The sequence below is a fragment of the Tachysurus fulvidraco genome, chromosome 13, assembly GCF_022655615.1.
Source record: "Tachysurus fulvidraco isolate hzauxx_2018 chromosome 13, HZAU_PFXX_2.0, whole genome shotgun sequence".
In the NCBI taxonomy this organism is placed as follows: Eukaryota; Metazoa; Chordata; class Actinopteri; order Siluriformes; family Bagridae; genus Tachysurus; species Tachysurus fulvidraco.
The window spans coordinates 11,340,163-11,354,839 of record NC_062530.1 but is presented as its reverse complement, the minus strand read 5'-3'; the positions used below and the strand labels follow the sequence as shown (position 1 = coordinate 11,354,839).

Sequence of the window (14,677 nt, the reverse complement as noted above, 5' to 3'; positions counted from 1 at the left end):
TGAACACATGAAGAAAGGGAGGTGCAAAAAGGCATGGAAAGCCAAGACAATCAGTAATTACAAAGCAGTCCTGCCCCTTGTCAATGCAAATTAATATCAGCTGGTTCTGTCCAAACTGATGGCCTATAAAAAGGTCTCGTTACAGAGATATCACATAAGAAACCACTTACGGAAAGAACATCATTTCACCATAAACAGGCCACGACCAGGTGCTCCTCACACAATTTCTGACAGAGGAGTGAAAAGAATTATCAGAAGTGTTGTCCAAGAGCCAAGGATCACTTGTGGACAGCTTCATAAAGACCTGGATTCAGCAGGAACAGTTGTTTCAAGAAAACATTAAGTAATTCACTCAACCGCCATGGCCTCACCATGCAAGATTCCACTGCTGAAGAAAAGATATGATGAAGCTCGTTTAAAGTTTGCTGCACAACATTTGGACAAGCCTGTGAAATACTGGGAGAATATAGTCTGGTCAGATGAGACCAAAATTTATCTCTTTGGATGTCATAACACACACCATGTTTGGAAGAGAAATGGCACTGCATATCACCCCAAAAACACCATACCAACAGTGCAGATTGTAGGTGGGAACATCATGGTGTGGGGCTGTTTTTCAGCATACAGCACCAGCAAACTTCATATAATTGAAGGAAGGATGAATGGGAAAATGTACAGAGACATTCTTGATAAAAATCTGCTGCCATCTACCAGGATGACAATGATCCCAAACACACAGGCAAGGAAACTCTCAGTTGGTTTCAGAGAAAGAAAATAAAGCTGCTAGAATGTCCCAGCCAATCACCTGACTTGAATCCAATTGAAAATCTATGGAAAGAACTAAAGATCAGAGTTCATAGAAGAGGCCCACAGAACCTTCAAGATTTGAAGACTGTTTGTGTGGAAGAATGGGCCAAAATCACACCACAGCAATGCATGCAACTCATTTCTCCATACAGGAGGCGTCTTGAAGCTGTCATTACCAGCAAAGGCTTTTGTACAAAGTATTAAATACGTTTCAGTAAGCATGTTCAATACTTTTTTCCTGTCATTTAACGTTATTAAGCATAATTTATGGACATCTATGATTTGATTTCTTTCTTTGCATGTGTGGATTGAATGGGTTGTTACCAACATCTGGTGAAAATTTCATGTCAATAGCACCTTTAGAAATAAATTTACTGAGAAAAATGGTGACGTGTTCAATACTTATTTCACCCGCTGTATTTAGAGAAACTGTAAATTGTGTGGTTTAGCATAATGGTGCGTGGTCAGAGAGAATGAAATGCTTTTAAACCTGTTATTTTTAGTTGAATTTCAGTTTTTGATATTTTTTAATCTATTAAACACCTATAATATCAACTATAATAATACAAAATAATATCGTCATCATTTAGTTTTAAAATCACAGGAATCTGTAACATGGTTATTTAGTGAAGTAGACCAAATGATCCTCAAAAGCTACCCATCATGCCGAGATCCAAAGAAATTCAGGAACAAATAAGAGAGAAAGTAATTGAGATTGATCAGTCTGGGAAAGGTTTTAAAGGTTATAAAGCCATAAAGCTTTGGGACTCCAGCGAACCACAGTGAGAGCCATTATCCACAAATGGCGAAAACATGGAACAGTGGTGAACCTTCCCAGGAGTGGCCAGCCGAACAAAATTACCCCAAGAGCACAGCGATGACTCATCCAAGATGCCACAAAAGACCCCACAACAACATTCAAAGAACTGCAGGCCTCACTTGCCTCAGTTAAGGTCAGTGTTTATGACTCCACCATAAGAGACTGGGCAAAACTTGAAGCGAACTTGAAACACACCAGCAAGTCTATCTCTGAATGGAGTGGAAGACTTTGTAGTGGCCTAGTCAAAGTCCTGGACCAAAATTCCTCCATAGCGCTCTAACAGACTCATTGCAAGTTATTGCAAATGCCTAATGCAGTTCTTGCTGCTAAGGGTGGCCAACCAGTTATTAGGTTTAGGGGCTAAACACTTTTTTTACATGTAGGTTTGGATTTTGTTTTCCATTAATAGTAAAAACCGTCATTTAACTGCATGTTGTATTTACTTATCTTTGACTAATATTTAAATTTGTTTCAACTGAAACATTAGTGTGACAAACATGCAAAAAAAAAAATGTAACTCAGGAAGGGGGGGCCAACACTTTTTCACACCACTATAGTACAGACACAGACATGTACAGATAGTACACTAGCTGATTTCCAAAACAAGGGATGAAGACAGATACACACAAATGAACAAATAACGGAAGACTTCTTTTGAAAAGGCTGTGTGTGTGTGTGTGTTTGTGTGTGTGTTTGTGTGTGTGTGTGTGTGTGTGTGTGTGTGTGTGTGTGTATGATTGAGGCCACTGGCCTATTTGCTGTCTATGGCACAAACAAAAATGTGTATGAGGTCTTTTGTATTCCATCAAACTAGAGTTTCTCCAAACTATTCCCACACATTAACACATTCTAGTAGCAATACAGTTCACTTACACTTTGAAACGTATTCACTCTCTCATCACATATTAGCTTCTATGTAATCTATTTAACTGCAGTGTTATTCAGGTATTTAAAGTAAACAAAATGTTTCCCAGACATCAGGATATTCTATAATTCTGTATTTGTCTGCTTATTTGTCGTTTATTATTGGAGGGGGGAGGCATACTGTCATTTTGCCATATTATAGTCATTCCAGCATATTCTGCTGTTAAAGAACTTTCTGCCCTTTTATGCAGAGCTCTACTGTATGCATAAAGGACAGGCAGGTCTGAGATAGTTGAATTTCTTAGTATTGCCCATCTGGTCTCTACCACACAGCCTTTGCCTTGCCTTCACTGTTTAAAATGCCTTTGTTCTAAAGGAATTTCATAACACCTTCGCTGTGATTTCCTCCCTGCATTCCACAGCAATGCTATTAAATATCTCAAAGAGGTGCCGAACGCTTAATGCAGCCACACAGCCTTTCTGCTTAACACTGTAACACTTTAACTTGGTTATTCTTTTCTCTACCGGTAGTCAGTTTACAAAGGAAAAACTGATCACTGGAAAATGTGAATCTGTTTTGCAGTGTTAGCAATGCTGATTAGTTAAAAAGGAAAACATATTGAAATGGTGTTGGACTTAAATCTAAACTTGTACCAACAAAAAACAGCAGTCTGAATATTGTTTGACAGAATATGACATTGTAAGCATTTACATAAATGACCCATAATAACAGTGAAGTGACACTGATTGCTACAGAACCCAAAAGTATATATAGCTCCACACCCATGCTTAACAGATGACAAGGTGATCTTCCAGAGTACCTCTAGCTAATTTGGCTGTTGTTTTGCATACTTTTGACACTGACATTTGTGATGAGGTTATGAGTAAGGTGACTTTCTAATGACATGAGCAGAGATCATTTTCGTGTGATCAACACTGCACTATTGAGGTCTTCTCGGGTCTAAAAAAAAAAATGTACAGGACCCGAAGTGACCTGAATCACTTTTTACCCGAACCCGGCATGCATACACACACGCGCACACACACTTTTTTTTTTTTTTTTTATAAGAAAGACCAGACCCGAGACAAACCCGAAAAAATTAGACCCGAGTCCAACCCGGCCCGTTGGCATTTCTTTTTTTAATGCGACTGGACCCGAATGTTGCGTAACTCTACACTAAATTAACCACTACAGCGTGGATTCAAAATTGATTGACAGGTTGATTAGCTTACCACCAGCCACATGTTGCAAGCGGTCTTGGCAAACAGAGGAGAATTTGGAAAAGGACTCGAGTCAATGCATACACATGAGATACAGTAGTTCGGGTCTTCTCTGGTCCGTTCGGTAAAAACACATTCATTTTAAATGAGACCCGATGCCGCTGTTATTATACCCGACCCCTGTCTGAGGCACACGTGAAACTTTTAGGCTCGGGACTCGGCTCGGACCTCGGGTTTTCGGATCGAAGTGGACCCGTGAAGACCTCTACAAGGGTGCAGAATCACTCCTATCTTTTGTTCCAGATTTTCTTTTGCCTCTCAACAGTTTACAGGAGGCTCAGATTCTGAGATCTGAGAGATTTCTTGGTCTTTTACATCTTGCTTGATTTGGTTTGGGTATCAAAAGAAAATTTTCGGTTCCGATTCTGGTTCCAGTTCTGCCTTACGATTCCCGGTTCTGATTCCGATTCCATAATAAAAGAAATGTGAAAAATCATGCACAATACTTAAACAATTCCATTTGTGTTTAAAATATTTAAAGAGTGATTAATAAACAGAGCATTTTAATTCATATCAATTTAAATAAATCCAACATCAAATTTAACATCCAGAATTACAACTTAGCAAAACAGTTAGCAATTTTTCTGAAGAAAAATTAACATGTCCGCTTTCTCTGAGAGAACACGAGACCTTTCCTGGCTTATTGTATCTCCAGCTGTGGAGAAAACCCTCTCAGAGGGGGTAGATTTGCTTCATTGTTGTAGCTTTGGAAATGATTCCACACTTTAGACTTTTTTTTTTAGACACAAAGTTTAACACAAGGCGTACCTCAGCAAGCAGCACGAGTGACTGATTTCTGTGGTAAGCTGCGTTAATTTGGTTGCGTGACTGTAAACAATTAATATTCATGAGGTAAGACATGGCTATTTAAAGTGACCACTTGTGGTATGGCCTATAATACTTTCCTCTCAAAGATTCCTTGTAATGACAGCTTATGATACTTTCAACCTTGCCCTGTGAAACCTGGGCAACAAAAACAGTCAGTCATATGCTCCGATATTTTTTTAGCACTGGAAATAAATGTGTGGGTTCAAACAATACCTCTAGATCTAAATATGATGAAATGATGACTGAAATTTTGCTCTATTGTCTTAGTCATTTTTTGATTTTAAATCCATGTTCTGTGTTTATTATCCTGTGCCTTTCTCACATACACACTGAGCTGTGATGTATGGCTGCTGTAAACATTCCATTATACTTTCTAAGAGCAATGTTGCTACACTTTATGCTGGTACTCTTGGAACTTCTGTGGTTTTGTTTCATCTACCTGATCCGGTGGGAAATGTCTTCTGTAGACCTTCATATGGGTGAAGAGGGTGAAATTGTCATGACACAAGTTTGCTCACCATAGTTGAAATCGCGCTGGGCTGGGAAGTTATGAGAGCTTAAAGCTGTTAGACACTGTGCACAGTAGTACTTATTATAATTCTTCATTTGTCTTTTTAAATAATTCTGATTGTGTTATGAAGTAAAAACTATGCTAACATGTCTAAAGAGTGTAACTTGAAACTGGAGAAATGCACAAGGGTGATAATTTCTTTTTTGAATCTGTGCAAGTAGCCTAGTGACCAGAAAACTACTCTAGCTAAACAGCTATGTACAGTTTTGTATAGGTTTTGCACTTCTATAGTGTCTGTAATACGTATAATGAAAATCTTGTGGCATGAAAGCCAGCAGAAAATTGTTTAATAGCCAAAGAGTGAGAGAGACTGAAGAGAGAGAGAGAGAGAGAGAGAGAGAGAGAGAGAGAGAGAGAGAGAGAGAAAGCAATGAAAGGGAACAATACACACAAAAGGAAAGTGTATTTTACCACTCTTTGGTTTTTACTGTGTTGCATGCCTTTATCCTGAGGTAATATTCTTTTTTTCTCTTTTCTGTTTTCTCTTTTCTCTGTTTTCTCTGTGTGGTTGGTGTCCTGGTGATGGTCTGGACTCTAATGAGCTTTGGGGATGCCAGAGGTTTTTGTGTAGAAGTGTGTGTCCATGTCCCTGTCTGTGTGTCGCGCTGTGTGTGTGTGTGTGTCACTCTGTGTGTGTGTGTTTGTTTGTTTTTTTCGGGAGAAGCTCAGATTTTGGATTTGCTACATCTAAATGACTGTTCCTCAGTGTAGCACTGACAACAAAACAGTATATAGTGAGAAACTATAGTGAATATTGTATGTTGATAGTTGATCACTTAAAGCATAAAGCTGTTTTTTACACCTTATTGCTGTATACTTAGTCATAAACAGCGTCAGTGAGGCTGGGTTTACATCTTTGTTTGAATTTTTCCCTTTAATCTTCCTCACAGTTCAGACAAGAATCAGTTTAGCTTTAATGAAAGACTTGGTGGAGCTGCTTCCTGTTTGAGTCAAAAAGGAAATGAGTGATGCAATAAAGGAGTGGATTCTGTCTGCAGAAAGAACAGTAGGGAAGACTTTGTGTATCCAGTGGATAATAAACCTCTGTGCATTCTTCTTAGTTGTGCTGGTTTTTGTGATGTAGTAAATAAAACCAAGATCAGATTCTACTAACATAAAGTTACTAATATCACACACAAAGTTACTTATACATTTGGTTCTGCAATTGTCTTCAGATCTATATTGTGAGGGGATCTCCTCTGCACAGCACTTTGTCATTCGAATGATCATTAGTGATGAAAAAAAATCTCTTAGTGATAAAAAAAATTGTGTTAAAAAATCAGTCATTAAAATCACTGTTGACTGGATTTTCTTTACTGTTTATATAAAGGGAAATTGGCCTCTTGTGGAAATTGTTTTTTGATGGAAGTGATTATGCAATGATAATCCCTTTGGTGTAGTGATAGGCCTAAAATGCCAAGTCATTTAACTCGAATGCCTCGAGTCTCAATTGGACCAAAGATGAATCTTTTGATGCAGGAACAAATTTAAAATTCTTAAAAAAATAAATAAATAAATTGCTAAGTTTTTTTTATTGATGATAATCCGTATGGATCAGTATGGAAACCCAATTTGGCTCACCCGTTGCAAATCACAAATGAGGATCACCTGTGATGAATTGCTTCCACCCATGTGACATGAATTAGCCAATGAATGATCATTTTGGTGTTTTAAGAAGCCACCTGTTATTCCCTCTTCATGTGTGACAATGGTAAAGACAAAGGAGCTGTCTGAGGACACTCCTTTGAAATTGATGACAGGAGTCTTCGAAGGTTGGTGCGAATGGTGGAAAAAACACCATGTCAAACATCTAAAGACCTGAAGACCAACCTAGAGCAGTCTGGTGTAATTGTTTCAACAAGTACCATACGCTGCACACTAAACAAAGACGGGCTTTATGGGCGGAGGCCAAGGAAGACCCCATTGCTGAAGAAAAGACATAAAAAGGAAAGATTGATCTTCGCAAAAGAGAACCTGGAGAAATCTCAAGCCTTCTGGGTCAATGTTTTATGGACAGATGAAACAAAAGTGGAGCTTTTTGGTAATGCACACAAACAGAGGGCATAATGAAGCCTTTAAGGAAAAGAACACCATACCAACAGTCAAGCATGGTGAAGGATCCATAATGCTGTGGGGCTGCTTTGCTGCATCTGGTACTGGAGGCCTGTATCACTGTATCACAGGCATCATGAAATCTGAAGATTAACAAGCAATTCTAGAGCGAAATGTCTTGCCCAGTGTAAGGAAACTTGGTTTGAGGCGAAGATCATGGGTCCTCCAACAAGATAAAGACCCAAAGCACACCTCCAAAAGCACACAGGATTGGTTGAAAGGGAAAAAATGGACTGTTTTTTAAAATGGCCAGCCATGAGTCCTGATCTCAATCCAATTGAAAATCTTTGGGGGGAGCTGAAATCTGCCATTTAAGAAAGAAAGGAACCCTGCAAATGTTCAAGAGCTTGAGCATATTACAAAGGTAATGTGGGAGAAAATACCACCCGAGAAGGGCAAGAAGCTTATAGATGGATATAAGAAACGTTTGGAGGCTGTCATCGCTGCCAAAGGGTGTGCGACCAAATATTAAGGAGGGGTGCCAATATTGGTGCACATGCTGGTTTTCTGTTTTTTCCTTTGGAAATACAATATTTATGTTGAAATAACAATTGTCTTTGTTAAATTACTTTGGACCTCCAATTAAAAGATCCTGCTGATATAAATTTGGTACATTTCCATTTATTTCTGAAGACATTCACTCAGTTATTCAAAACATGAAGGGGTGCCAATAATTGTGAGCAGGACTGTAGGTCTGACCATCATCTCGTGAGAGGTTTTGATCTCATGTTGGACCAGCATGGACGAAAAGACGGAGTTGCTGAGCTAGCAAGAGATTGTCTTCCCACTTGGGCATGCTCTTGGGGATCAGTGGTGACATAAGCAAATGCAGAAATGGCTGGAGCTGGTACAAACAATTTCTTTAGAATTTTAATATGGCAGTGTTGCATATCTGCATGCTGACCTGATTGCTGGAGACTGTAATTTACAGGTCCCACCCAATTGAGGATCATGTACAGGTCCTGACACGGCCAGGAACTTGCAGCCAGTATTGGGGACGAGGAGTCATCACCTGGATACCTGGCAGGAACTGTGTGGGTCGGTTATAGGCCCTCTGCTGCTCAGGCTGGGCCGCCTCGAGGTGCTCCAAAATGATGGGACAGAGTGACGGTCAATCACTGTCAAAGACAAAGGGAGGTGTTTTTCCTTCCTACGCTTCTTGCACCATGTCCAGCAGTCCAACAAGAGTTCAAATGGGGTGAAACCTGTAGAGTCTTGAGGGGTCTCTCATGCCATGAATGCATGAGACCACAATTGTTCTTGATCTGCATTACTGTGTGAGGTAGGACTGATGGTCAGGCCAGTATATTGGGACTCCCAGAATCAGGGAGAGTGAACACTGTTTGGCCGTTAACCTTTACAGTGAGTCGGGGTGCTTTTGTGGCCAAACTGGCTTGAAGTGCACAGCCTGCAAGCCATTGTTTGGGGGCTCACGGAGGCGGAGTGACGTTGGGCTCGGTTGGTATGGGTGGTGCGGCCTCCGATTCTCCTTCGCTACATGGGAGGTTCTAATCTACTCATTTTTATTGTTATATTTTTAACAATATTTAGTCTGATAACAATACATAAACTGCATGAATCATAGGTCCTCACAGTAAACATTTAAAATGCACTTGAAAAGGAAAATAAGAAGGAACAGAAGTTTACCAATACCAAAAATTTACAGTTAATGTAACGACAAAACTCCTTTTATTAATAAAAAATATCTGTATAAGCAATGGAAACATTTCTGTCAGTTAAATAATAAAATAAAGATTTCATAACTCTCAAAGCAGTGGACTGCCTGACTGTCACTTTGAAGTCATGTATTGCTTATGAAAACTTTAATGTAATATGGCAGGCCTTGACTATGCAATAACTCAAAAAAATGTGAGGTTATATCTCCTGAAAGTTATGTTGATAGAGGATTGTCTATATTGAGTTTTTTTTTTTGTTGGAAAGGGATGCAAAAACTCAGATGTCATTAAAACCCATGCTCTGTCGTGCTTAACCCCAATTTAGCTATTTTCAGCTATGTTTGGGTTTTGTGATCTGTACTTTAAAGTCTAATAGATGTGGTGATTTTTTTTTCTCTGTTTAATGCATAATGATTAAAGGGACATGATTTTGTATTAACCCAGTTATGTTTATTTGTTTTCTCCATTTCCCTTATTCTGCAAAAGGCGTTGGCAGCTAATCAAGGGACTGGCTTTGCAGTGGCAGAGCCTCAGGTGGCCATGTATTGTGGGAAACTCAACATGCATGTCAACATCCAGACAGGCCAATGGGAGCCAGACCCTTCTGGAAGAAAGAGCTGCATTAGAAAGAAGGAGGGTGTGCTGGAATACTGCCAGGAGGTGAGACAGTTATTCAGGCTCAATACTATAGCTTGGTGTGCTGAAAAAAATCCTCCAATTATACACTTGTGTAGTGTAGATTGGTTTTGAGGAAAAGCATAACTGCTACTTTTTGTGATGAAATGTTCTTAGTACTATTGGTAATTTTTTTAAAGCATACAGATTCTCTTGAGCTGTCAAACCAGTTATGTGTACTTATTTTTATTTTTATCTGTCTTATAAATATGAGGCATGGATTTTTCACTGACAATACAACGGCTTTTTCTTTCTTTCTTCTCTCTCCCCACATACTTTTAGTATCCCTTTAGTATCATTTAGCACCCTGCACTCTATACTTTAGCCCTTCTACATCACCACCATTGAATTCACAGATAATATTTGTCAGAATGAGTGGATTAATTTTCTACAATAGAACTGCTTTAACAGTAAATCTGGGTTATAACATGAATGACAGGTTTATATAAATGTCCTTGTTATGCTAATTGCTATTTGTGCTAAACCACACTAACAGTCACACTGTGTTATAAAGTTTCCCAGCACAGGGGAGTCTTCAGGAAAGAGCTGATTATACTTTCCTGTTTCTCAAAATGGCACGCTGTGGTTTTTTTTTTTTTGTGTGTGTGTAATTGACTAAAAGAGTAAGAGAACTTTAATATGCTGGTGAGGGATTGACTTTAGCTTTGCTATAACAAAACGGTGATAATTGGAACCATCTTTTGGTTCCATCTAACTAGGATGTGTCTAGATATTGTTAGGCTTTCCTCATTGACTGCTGCTAATGTTCAAATGTTTCTCTCACTTTTCTGGTAGATGTACCCTAAACTGGAAATCACAAATGTTCTGGAAGCCAACCAACCAGTCAAAATTGAGAACTGGTGCAAGAAAGGAACAAAAACGTGCAAGCCTCAAGCCCACACTGTGGTCCCATACAAATGCTTGGGTGAGCCATATCTAAATAATGACTTCTTAGCTTAGCTAATATGTTAAATGACATGATAAAGTCACAGTGCAGACTCTTTTGTAAAGATGCACATCTAAGAGCTCTAAATGGTTCAAAAAGGGCAAGCAATATTCTCAGCAGTGTCTGGAATCCGAATACAATAAATCTTAGATTTCAAAGGAATTCAAAGCTTGACAGACCATTGAGGTTCTTGTTGTGTGCTGTGAACACATTAAAAAGCTAAGCCCTGGCTCATGGTCAGTAATATAAAATCATAGATTTGAGCTCCATGATAGCAAAAGTATGCAAAAACTTTCTAGTGCAAAAACTTGTTTTCCTTTTCCAAGAAAGGGTAATGCCATAGCAGTAGTCGTAGTAGTGGTTCGAATTGTTTGAAAATCAGTAAACTTGTTGTATAAAACCTGAGTAGGTGCTTTGTTCATGCAGTTTTAGTACATACAACTGTTCTATTTTTTTTCATTGCTGTTTGACATTTGAAGAAGCATTTGAAGACCAGATGTTAGGGAACAGTCAGTATTTTTCCATTTCGGGGAACAACTGAGGGATAAGGATGCTCTTGTTGAAGAAATATAACAAAATGCACACATTATCCATTAGTCAAATAAAAATGAGTCCACTCATGTTGCTAAACATGAAAGGCCATGTTTGTTAATAAATTCAGCAAACACTTCACAGGTGGTAGCATTAGCTCCTCCTTCTCCTTCTCCTCCTCCTCCTTCTTCAGTTAAATGACAATGGGCAGCCAGCCTAACTCTAGAAACGGCAGGCTTTGTCACTTGGTGCAAAATTCATTCCTGCTTGAAGAATGGAAGAAAAGGACCTGTATCCGTCCCAAGAATGTCCACCATAATGAGTTAAATATTCAGGATGTTGTGAATCTCAATTATTATTGTCATATGGCAGCCACATGCTTACCAATGTTAATCAATTGCTTGATTATTAATGAGTATTGTATAAATTATTATGAATACATTATTAAGCATTACTTACTCTTAGAGCTCTAATTCACAAATGCCAGAATGACAGGATATATGGAAAAGCTTTAAGTTTAGGTGCAAAATTAGGTGTGTCGTCATGCGTAGAAGGAGGAGCTAATCTCAGAAAGTCAGATTGGGCTTAAATGTACTATGGTGCATTAGTATGATCTTTTCTGTAATTTTAGTGCATACATACTATTCAAATGTAAACACATTTAATAACTTTTGACTTTGATATTGAAACAAGATACTATTTGTGCTTTTTTGGCTTAATAGGCTAATCTTTGCAGTGGCATGACCGTACCAAATGTAGTGATATGCCTAGAAGAGTTGAGTCTGTTATAGCAGCAAAGAATGTACTCCAAATGAACTCCCGTGGGTTATATAGTCAGGTCCATAAATATTGGGACATCGACACAATTGTAACATTTTTGGCTCTATTCACCACCACAATGGATTTGAAATGAAACGAACAAGTTGTGCTTTAACTGCAGACTGTCAGCTTTAATTTGAGGGCATTACATCTAAATCAGGTGAACGGTGTAGGAATTACATCAGTTTGCATATGTGCCTCCCACTTGTTAAGGGACCAAAAGTAATGGGACAGATGGACAATGACCCACAGCATACTGCAAAAGCAACCAAAGAGTATTTTAAGGGAAAAAAGTGGAATGTTATGCAATGGCCAAGTCAATCACCTGACCTGAATCCGATTGAGCATGCATTTCACTTGCTGAAGACAAAACTGAAGGGAAAATGCCCCAAGAACAAGCAGGAGCTGAAGACAGTTGCAGTAGAGGCCTGGCAGAGCATCACCAGGGATGAAACCCAGCGTCTGGTGATGTCTATGCGTTCCAGACTTCAGGCTGTAATTGACTGTAAAGGATTTGCAACCAAGTATTAAAAAAGTGAAAAAAGTTTGATTTATGATTATTATTCTGTCCCATTACTTTTGGTCCTTTTAACAAGTGGGCGGCACATGCGCAAACTGTTATAATTCCTATACCGTTCACCTGATGTGGATGTAAATCCCTTAAATTAAAGCTGACAGACTGCAGTTAAAGTACAACTTGTTTGTTTCATTTCAAATCCATTGTGGTGGTGTATAGAGCCAAAAATGTTAGAATTGTGTCGATGTCCCAATATTTATGGACCTGACCGTATAAATGTTAGGTGTGCGCTGTTTAAAAGATAAGAGAAAGATAAGTCTGTACAAATGATTGGAACAGAAGAGTATGGAGAAGTCAATGAACTGCTAATGATCCAAATCATAGTATTTCATCATATGACTGAAATATGACTTAGACTTAATTTATGGAATTATTTGAGAAAGCATATTTGAGCAAGGAGGCCACCAAACCTGACTGCGCAACACCAGTTCTGTCAAGAGGAATGGGCAGAAATTTCAGCAGCATTTATTGAGAAGCTTCAGGAAAGCTACTCCAAGTGTCAGATTCAAGATAATCTCCTTAGATTTTATTTGGTCTCTTTTTTTTTAATTATTATTTTTAAATGTCCTCTTGTGGTATGTATGTAACATTAAGTAGTACCACACTTTCAGTTGCAATAAAATGCAGGAATTTCCCCCTTTTCTTTTTTCTAACCTGCATGTCTGTCCATCACCCTGGTGCTGAATGGTTGAGTTGTGGTGTTGGAAAAGCTATTAACACTAGCAATGGACTGTGAAATGGGCTGACAGTACTGGGCTTCACAAAATGTCTATTTTTTGTGTGATGAGCTTCACTGCATCAGTTTTGTCATATGACACATGATGCTCATGTTTGAGGCACATGTACACATCAATTCACACTTCATATTTTGAATCATGGGGTGTTTACTGTGGATGGTACCACATGGACCTAAAGATGGCTGTGGATATAGTTTTCTTGGATAGTTTAACATTACAATTACTTAGAACAATGTACATTTAAGTCTCCACCATTGAACGGTCATTAACTTCAGTTGGATAGATTTAAATTTCAATCTCAAATTTTTTTTTACAGTTTCTGTTAGGACAATTAACAATCTTTGACTCTATATATCTGACTTCAGTGTACAGTTATAGAAGAGGAATTGCTTGTGTCACCAAGAATAGGATTGGTTCCCTTTTGACAATGATTTCTCTAGAGGTTTCATCCTCTTGTTGTCTCACAGAGGGTTTCCTTGTTACATTTTTCTCTGCTTGCTCATTAGGGACATATTATCATGTACTGAAATAGAAAATATACTGGATAGCTGCTTTTTGTCTGTTTCAATCAAATTCTCTTTGGCTCAGAAGCCAAGCAGCTGAGCCATGTAGTCTTAGTACATACTCAATCAAATTCTCGCAGTGTGAAGAAAATTCAAGTGATTCGATGAAGTTATCCCATGTTTCAGATTGTAACTGACTTTTTTGTGGATGTGAACTGCTACACTAAGCCACATGGTGCATACTAAGCAAAGGACAGAGTTACATGCAGTTTAAATGTGTCTTCATACATTTGGAGATGGCAGATGTTTGGGGATAAATTGTGTATATGAAATCACATATATACACAATGTTTTAAATGAATACTTTCTATAACCACCAAGCAATATATTGAGTACAGTACTTGGGTCAAAATAAACATTGTATTGTAATCGGCCACTAGAGGGCCTCTGAAACATTTTGGCTTAATTTCTGAATCATTTTTACATTATCCGCCCATATAAAGTTGCTGGTTTGTGGCTTTTGGCAGAATCCGAGTAGGTAATACATTCCTAGCCACTTGAGAAATGATCCTGCCGGCAGTCACATTTATCAAAAAATATAAAGGAACATACAGATGTGCTCAAAAGTTTGAAAGACTTGAAAGAAATTGTTAAACATTGCCATAAGACTGATAATGCAAACGCATGGTACATTAATTATCACTCCTTGCACTTGTGACTCATTGTAATTGTAACTGGTGTCTGTATGTAAATAGTCAGTGTCTGCTAATTGCTCTCTTAATGATGATGGAAGTAAGAAGGGTCTACAAAATTTTTATTAATTTGTTTTCTGAAATATTTTGTTTTCTCTTGAGGATATGTGGGTATTTCTAGACATTGAGGAAACAATTGTTATTTTGCCCTTGAACATTAAAAGAGAGAAGTTATTTG

At 38.3% G+C, this 14,677-nt stretch overlaps 1 protein-coding gene across 4 annotated transcripts in view; it reads left to right on the top strand.

Annotated features, from left to right (window-relative positions):
• Positions 1-14,677, top strand: part of aplp2 (amyloid beta (A4) precursor-like protein 2) — a 72,382-nt gene that overhangs the window by 24,823 nt on the left and 32,882 nt on the right. For all 4 annotated transcript variants that reach the window (XM_047822288.1, XM_047822286.1, XM_047822287.1 and 1 more), the window contains exons 2-3: positions 9,446-9,619; positions 10,430-10,559. In XM_047822288.1, the coding sequence (XP_047678244.1) occupies positions 9,446-9,619; positions 10,430-10,559 (304 nt within the window). The remainder of the gene's footprint in view (positions 1-9,445; positions 9,620-10,429; positions 10,560-14,677) is intronic.